The sequence below is a fragment of the Trichechus manatus genome, unplaced genomic scaffold (genome assembly GCF_000243295.1).
Source record: "Trichechus manatus latirostris isolate Lorelei unplaced genomic scaffold, TriManLat1.0 scaffold00208, whole genome shotgun sequence".
Classification (NCBI taxonomy): Eukaryota; Metazoa; Chordata; class Mammalia; order Sirenia; family Trichechidae; genus Trichechus; species Trichechus manatus.
Genome location: NW_004444144.1, coordinates 2,470,672 through 2,478,618, shown reverse-complemented (window position 1 = coordinate 2,478,618; position 7,947 = coordinate 2,470,672). Strand labels below are relative to the sequence as shown.

The following is a 7,947-nucleotide window of genomic DNA, read 5'->3' as shown; positions in this document are numbered from 1 at the left end:
GTGATTCAGGTGATTCCAGTGATTCCGGGGAAGTTGTTAGAAATGCAAATCAATGCACCTAACCAGTTTGAAGCCCTGCAGTAAACTTCAGTCTATACATTTGCCTCCTCTAGTTATTTCATGTGAGTGGGATCGTTCAGTCTTTGTCTGTAGTAGTTTGTTATGGATTCTTTAGGATTTTCTATATACAACATCATGTCATCCGCAAGTGAAGATAAACTTCTGTCTTTCTGGATGCCTTTTATTTCATTTTCCTGCCTAATTGTCCTGGTTAGATGCTGCTGTACAACCCTGAATAGAAGTGGTGAGAACAGACATCATCTTGTTTGTAATATTAGGGGGAGAACATTTAGTCTTTCACCATTAAGTATGCTGTTAGCTCTAGGGTTTTTGTAGATGCCCTTTATCAGAGTGAGGCATTTCTGTCATTTTTTATGTATTTATCTCCACCTACCTCAAAACCTCCTGGCAAATCTTTTGCACGTAATAAATGGTCAGTATATATATAGTAGATAAAACCTTTAAAATAGTTTAAATCTCAAGTCTTATCATGTGCTGAACACTTACTTCCATTTTCTTTTCTCACAAAAGCAGTACTGTCTTATTTTTGACACTCGTTTCATGTTTTAATGATCAAGTAGTTTTTTTGTGATGAAGTGGCACACCATACTAAATATTTCAGTTTTATTTCCTTTTATGTTACTAATTGAGATAAATAGACTTATTCCCTGAGATGTACAAATGAGATAAACAACATATTTTCACAGAATTTCATATCTAGTCTGTTTTTCTTTTACCAAGTTGGGCAGAGTATGTTGTGGTAGTGTCCCGTTCAGGTTAGCATCTTCGAGAGCTGAATGCCTAGAGTCCCTCCTGCTGTCAGAGTGGTGTGTTTTATAGACAAGTAGATGTGTTTGGGAGTTGGTCGTGGTGGTCTCCTCTTTCCCTCCAGGCACTTGTGTTCTTGTGTGATACGATACACCTTGCTGGTTCTGTCTGTTAATATCAGTGTTGCCGCAGTGTATACAGAGATGAGGAAAAAATAAATTACCATAAAATTAGAACCAGATGTGAAATGAGAGGTGTTTCAGAATTAAATGAAGGGGAAAAACCTGTTGTGTTTGTTTTCTGTTAAGACTGTAGTAGCTATATGGGGAAGTAGTTTTGGACGGCCGCATAGAATCCTTGGGGGAATGAGGACACTACACATGTAAACAGAGAGGTCTTTGACAAAGTGAGATTGTTAGTGGAGATTTCAGGCACACTTGGGTTTTGTTTTGTTTTGTTTTTTACATTACTATACTATGTGATCAAGTTTTTACATATTTTGAAAAAACAGTAATTATTCCTCAATGCAATTCTACCCTGTTTTTCAGATTTGTACTATGGTGGGGAAGCTTTCTCTGTAGAGCAGCCACAGTCTTTTACTTGTCCCTATTGTGGAAAAATGGGCTATACGGAGACATCGCTTCAAGAACATGTTACTTCTGAACACGCAGAAACATCAACAGAAGTGGTAAGCAAAGCAGCCTTGTGTCTAAATGGTGTGGTAAAGTACATTATTCCTAAAATAAAGCTAGGTCACTCTCATTTACCTCCTGCTAAGTGTACTGTTTGCATAATAATTATTGAAATTGTCTTTTAACAGGAAATTTTACACATCCTAGGAGGCTGCATTTGGACAAGATAATGCCCTTTATTTCACCACACTAGCCTTTCTTGTCCTCTTGGTAAAAAGCACAGTACTTGGAGTCTTGATCAAATTCATGAGCCCTTTATTAAATGCATCGTAAAAAAGTTAAAAAAAGTACTCCAAACTGCAACATGTCCCTTTTTATAGTCGTCTTGCTACTTGCTTAATTTTTCTCCTATGAGGAAATTGAAAAAGCTTTGGTTAGTAAGCAGTAGTCCATTCTTATTGTAGCACATCACCAACCTTACTTGGTTTCATTCTAGAAAGGTTTGCTTCCTAGGTCAAAGCTTCCCAGAAGTTCCTCCTAGTCTGAAGTAGTCCAGCGGCCAAAAGCCGAGGACCCACAATAGTACACAAAGAAAAGTCTTACTTGAAAGCTTTTGGGATTCTTTGCTTGACGTCTGAGTCGTCATGCATCCAATTTCAAGAAATGATAAAGTACACTCTAGGGACACTCCTACCCCTAGTCCCATCCCACCCACCCCCCCAGTTACCATTGGTAATAATAGGTAAAGTGGACGCTTAGTATGAACTGTAGATATTGAACTTGGAGAATTTTGGCGTCCAAAAAAAAAAAATTGCACATTGCAGCAACCAATAAACCCCTAAATGCACTCAAAACAAACATTGAAACCCAAAGAAATAAAGTAGCATGTCAAAGGGTATAAGCTAGTAATGGACAGAGCCAAGTGTTTGAACTCAGCCAGAGACCCTATTAACCACTTTCCTATTCTGCCTCCACTATCGCTATGACATTACAGCCATGAGTAATACAGCTTCACTTTCAATCCCATTTACACTGCTAGTTTGAGGCTTAAAGTTGTTCTAAGATTTATAGCTCAAACAGTTGGCGCATTTACATTATGTAGACCTCAAGCCAAATTTTACTGCCTAACAGCTCAGAAATGCCCTTATCATGCACCTTGGAGAGCCTTGGAACACTGTTGGAACATTTTACTGCCATTTTTAATTCTTCCTTTCTTTTTATTCTGTAAAAGTGACTTTGCCTCCTTTTGGTACAGTCTCAGATACTAGTATGAAGAGTCTGACTTGACTGCATCTCTATCCTGGTTGTTGGAGAAAACTTGCAAGATTTCTCTTTGATTTCATTTCTGTTTGGGTACTTGGTTTACCTATCTACAGTAAAAGAGGTTCCCTTGCTGTAAATTAGGCCTTTTAAAACTCATTATTAGGCTGTAGGCTCTACTATAGTAACTTTCATCACTCCATTGGGCAGAACAGCTGCCCAAGTTTCCACATCCAAAATTGGAGAATCCAGTGGGAATTTAAATCCATTCCATGAATGAAAAAAATATATACCGTTTTGGAAGTAAGACTCAACCGCTTAGTGGCCTTGCCTTTATTATTATTTTTATGCCTTTGTTACTAATCTGCATACTTTATGAGTTTATTTTACAATTTATATATTGTTTTAAAATTTTTATTGTGTGTATATAAATAAAATGTGCCATTTTAACCATTTTTAAGTGTACAATTCAATGACATTGGTTACATTCACAGTGTTGTACAGCCATCATCATTATCTGTTTCCAGAACTTTTTCATCACCCCAAATAGAAACTCACTACCCATTAAGCAATAACTCCCCATTGCTCCCTCCCTCCAGCCCCTGGTAACCACTCATCTCCTTTGGTCTCTAGATATTCTAGAGACAGACCTATTTTAGATATTTCATGTAAGTAGGTCCTCCATTTTTTTTTCCCTCTCAAAGTATAATACTCAGAATTTCTTTACACTCCTCTATACTTGATACAGGAGCCCTGCTGGTGCAGTGGTTAAGAGCTTGGCTGCAAACCAGAAGGTTAGCAGTTCAAATCCACCAGCTGTTCATTAGAAACCCTGTGGGGCAGTTTTGCCCTGTCCTATAGGGTCGCTATGAGCCAGAATTGACTTGACAACAGTGGGTTTGGTTTTTGGTTTTATACTTGATACAAGGAGACTTGGTGGCCCAGTGGTTAAAGCGCTTGGCTGCCAACCAAAAGATCAGTGATTTGAGCCCGCCAGCCACTCTGTGGGAGAAAGATGTGGCAGTCTACTTCCATAAAGATTTATAGCCTTGGAAACCCTACGGGGCAGTTCTGCTCTGTCCTGTGGGGTCACTATGAGTCAGAATCAACTCGGCGGCACATAACATACTTGATACACAGTTTGAAAATTAAATACTCACCATCTACAAATGATTTTGTGGTTTGTCTGTCTCCCACAGGTTTTGTTCAGCTATGCACCTTCATTGAGATCTCAGGCTTTCTGTACATAGCCCAATGCAGTGGCCATACTAGTTTTTCATATTGGCTTTTGTGGAATATTTCAAGGGTTATTTCTTCCTCAACAGCTCTTAGTCTTTGCATGAGTACCGCATCCTCTGTTCCCACCTGTCATGGATTGAATTGTGTCCCACCAAAATATCTGTGAACTTGGTTGGGTCATGATTCACAGTATTGTATGATTGATTTCCCTATGTGTTGTAAATCCTATCACCGTGATGTAGTAAGATGGATTAGCGGCAGTTATATTGATGAAATCTGCAAGATTAGACAGTGTCTTAAGCTAATCTCTGTTGAGATATAAAAGAGAGAAGCAAGCAGAGAGACATGGGGACCTCATACCACCAAGAAAGCAGTGCCGGGAGCGAGTGTGTCCTTTGGACCTGAGGTTCCTGCGCTGAAATGCTCCCAGAACAAGGGAAGACCGATGACAAAGACCTTCCTCCAGAGCTGACAGAGAAAGCCTTCCCCTGGAGCTGATGCCTTGAATTTGGACTTATAACCTACTAGACTGTGAGAGAATAAGTTTCTCTTTGTTGAAGCCATCCACTTGTGGTATTTCTGTTATAGCAGCACTAGATGACTAAGATACCACCTATAACACCACAAGGCATTTAAAGTGAAATGGCGAGCAGACAAGTATCTTTGATATGAAGGTGCAGGGCTTTTTCTTCTTTGAATTGTGTGGACGATGTCCTAGATCCTGACACAAGTATGGCTTACCAGCTAGTGTCCATCCTGAATGATTGGTGCCTGTGCCATACCGTTTGTCAAACATTTTGAATGCCTTCCTGTGTCTATATGAAGCATGTTATCAGCTCTAATAATGTTATTTATATGTAAATGTCCAGGTGATATTACCATGTGTCTCTCCCCTATCCCCCACCCCAGTGTTTCGCCAATTTCACGGTTATTGAAAAGTTTTTGAAGTACGGAGTTCAGGAGTAGCTCCCATCTTTTCAGTGGAGGAAGATAATATCCACATAAAAAAGTGGCTGTGTCTGCTTTTCTATTCCTGTTTACATTTTTTCTTTTTAACTGCTCAGTTTGCTATCATGCTTTGCCCATGTGTTTTCTGCATATGTGCTCTAGACCACGAGTTTGTACCTCCCTACAGGACCTCAGGATCTCACTCCTCTAACCAGCATCTCTTTGGAACATTTGTGGGCAAGAAGATATCACTGTCACCATTAGTATTGGTAACCTGACATAGCTAGTAAGAAAGTAAACTGAAGGTTAATTGTGTGGGGGGGGGGGGGGCTGTGGGTGTATAGTAACCATCACCAGTATCCATTTCCAAATTTTTGCATCACCCTTGCCAAGAAACTAAGTACCCCCAAGCAGTGACTCTCCCTTTACCTTCCCTCCTGCCCCTGATAACCAGTAATGAACTTTGGTCTCTGTACACTTGATATTCTTTTGTGAATGACTTATTTCACGCAGCATAATTTTTCAAGGTTCATCCATGTTGTAACACAAATCAGGACTTCATTTCTCTGAGTAATATTATTCGGCTAAAGGTTAATTTTTAAAACAACTTTGTAGTCCTTGTCTATATTTTTTGCCTCTTCTTTCAACTAGGGACTCTAAGGCCCAACCTAAGATTTGACTTCTTCCATATGATTAACTTAAGAAGGCTTATCAAGAGGCTTTTAATTTTGAGTGTATGGAGGAAAAAAGAGGCCAAGTACCTTCAAAATCAGATACTAGGAAAAATCACATCTGTCATAGAATGCATAGTGGAAGTGGTTACTGGTTAAAAACTTTTAAAAGCGCCAGCTTGAAGTTGTTTCACATGTCAGAAGCTCAGAAGAATGGTAACGGTGATTATTATTCACTGGGATTTAGAGTACTGGGTGGGGCGGGATTGGGTAAGATGCAACCCTAGTTCAAGATTCCAGAGAATTAAGCCAGTGCTTGGTAAGAGAATAATGAGAGAGAGATAACAATAAAGGACAAAAAAATGGAGAGCCAGGAGCGATAAACTGGGCAAATTTTGAACAAATGCTGGCAGAAAGTAAGCTAGACATTAAATATATGATTCATATAAAATATGTTGTACTTTTTAAAATTTTTAATTTAAGGAAGTAAGTAAATAGACCTTTGTTTTCAGCTTGCATGAGGCACTCTCTTTGGTACTTTCCACATAAAGGGAATTTTGCTTCATGTCAGAAACAATTTAGAGCAGATTAGGTAATGTACTTAACTCTCAAGACTCTTTACATAAACACGAAATACGGTAAACATTGTGATTTTGATATTTAGCACAATTTTTTTTTTTAAACCCTCATAGTTAACACTGGTATTTGATAGATTGTAACAACTGATTACTTCATGAGAGGGGAAGTAATACAGTATGCAGTTATCAAACCCTAATCCATCAACCTGGTAGTTGAAGTGAGCAGTAGAGGACAAATGAGATTATAAATATGAAGGCTCTATTGAGGAAGTATTAGCATCCTGGAGCATATGTACGAACACGTCGGGAGAGCTTTTCTTTTGCTTTTACATCTATTTGAATGTAAAAGGCCGTTAAGAGTGGCTCCTGAAATTTTTAAAAAATCTTTTCAGATTATATTTGAGCTGACTTGCAGTGAAGCTAATTAGAAAGGCTTCAGGTTTTTTTTTTTGTTTGGGGGGGTTTTTTTTTTAGCTGAAACATGCCTTGAACGCTATAATCAGTGATGTGTGATTAATCTCCCTTCAGTTCTTTGTGTAGTAAATCTGTTGCAATTTATGTGAAGAACATTATGCTTAAAAAGTAAAAGCACTTTTGGCTCACCAACATTTCCTTCTCATTTTTAGAAATCTATGTTATAATTGATTATTCTGTTTTGACGTGGAGCAGTCCTCTATGAGTTCTGGCATTTCATTGCTGGGAACATTTTTGCTTTCTAGTTTTCTTTTGGTTTATTTACTCTTGGTTATCATTACCCTCCAGAAAAGGGGTTAGGATAGTCTGCAACTTTTAAGTGCTCCTGGTATAATATGTTAGTGATACATTCTCTTCCCTTTTCAATGAAAGCCTAGATGTGTTTGTAACAAATTGAGTTTAATTTTTGAAATACCATGGTATTATTGTGTCCCAATTACACTAATTTGATTAGAAATAAAAATCAAGGAGAAAGAAAAGAATGATTTTAGAAATTTTTCACAATCTGACTTTATACAATTTTATTTTGAATAATTCTGGACAAAAATGATGGCATAAAAATATTTTAAAATATTCTATTGTGTTTAAGGTGAATGTAGACTTTTTTTTTTTTTAATAATTTTTTTTCCCTTTTTTTATCGTACTTCAGGTGAAGGCTTACAGAACAAATAGTTTCTCATGAAACAGTAGTACACATATTGTTTTATGACATTGGTTAACAACCCCAAAACACGTCAATCCTCTCCCTTCTCGACCTTTTTTTTTTTTTCTTGGTGAAAATATACATAGCCAAAGATACACCATTTCAAAAATTTCTTCATGCACAGTTCAGTGACATCGACTGCGCTCTTCCAATTATGCTGCTATTCTCACTTTAGATGAAGGCTTACAGAACAAAATAGTTTCCCATTTAACAGTTAGTACACATGTTGCCCTGTGACAATGGTTAACAACCTCACAACACATCAACGCTATCCTTACTCAACCTTGGGTTCCCTATCACCAGCTTCCCTGCCCCCTTCTGCCTTCTGGCCGTTATCCCTGGACTGCTGTAACTCATTAGTCCCATTTGGTTTTATGGGGCTGTCCACTCCCAGGCTGAACGGTGAGCCTCAAAGATGACTTACCGCTGAGCTAAAAGGGTGTCTGGGGGCAATATTCTCAGGGTTTCTCCAGTCTCCTTTAGGCCAGTAAATCTGGTCTTTTTTTTTTTTGTGAATTAGAATTTTGTTCTACATCCTTCTCCAGCTCTGTCCAGAACCCTCTGTTGTGATCTTGGTCAGAGCAGTCAGTGGTGGTAGCCGGGCACCATCTAGC

General features: G+C 38.4%; 1 protein-coding gene across 1 annotated transcript in view; it reads left to right on the top strand.

The window, feature by feature from the left end:
- KCMF1 (potassium channel modulatory factor 1) overlaps window positions 1-7,947 on the top strand; it is a 97,895-nt gene that overhangs the window by 63,560 nt on the left and 26,388 nt on the right. Inside the window, exon 3 of the mRNA XM_023742347.1 lies at window positions 1,377-1,516. Within this exon, the coding sequence (XP_023598115.1) occupies window positions 1,377-1,516 (140 nt within the window). The remainder of the gene's footprint in view (window positions 1-1,376; window positions 1,517-7,947) is intronic.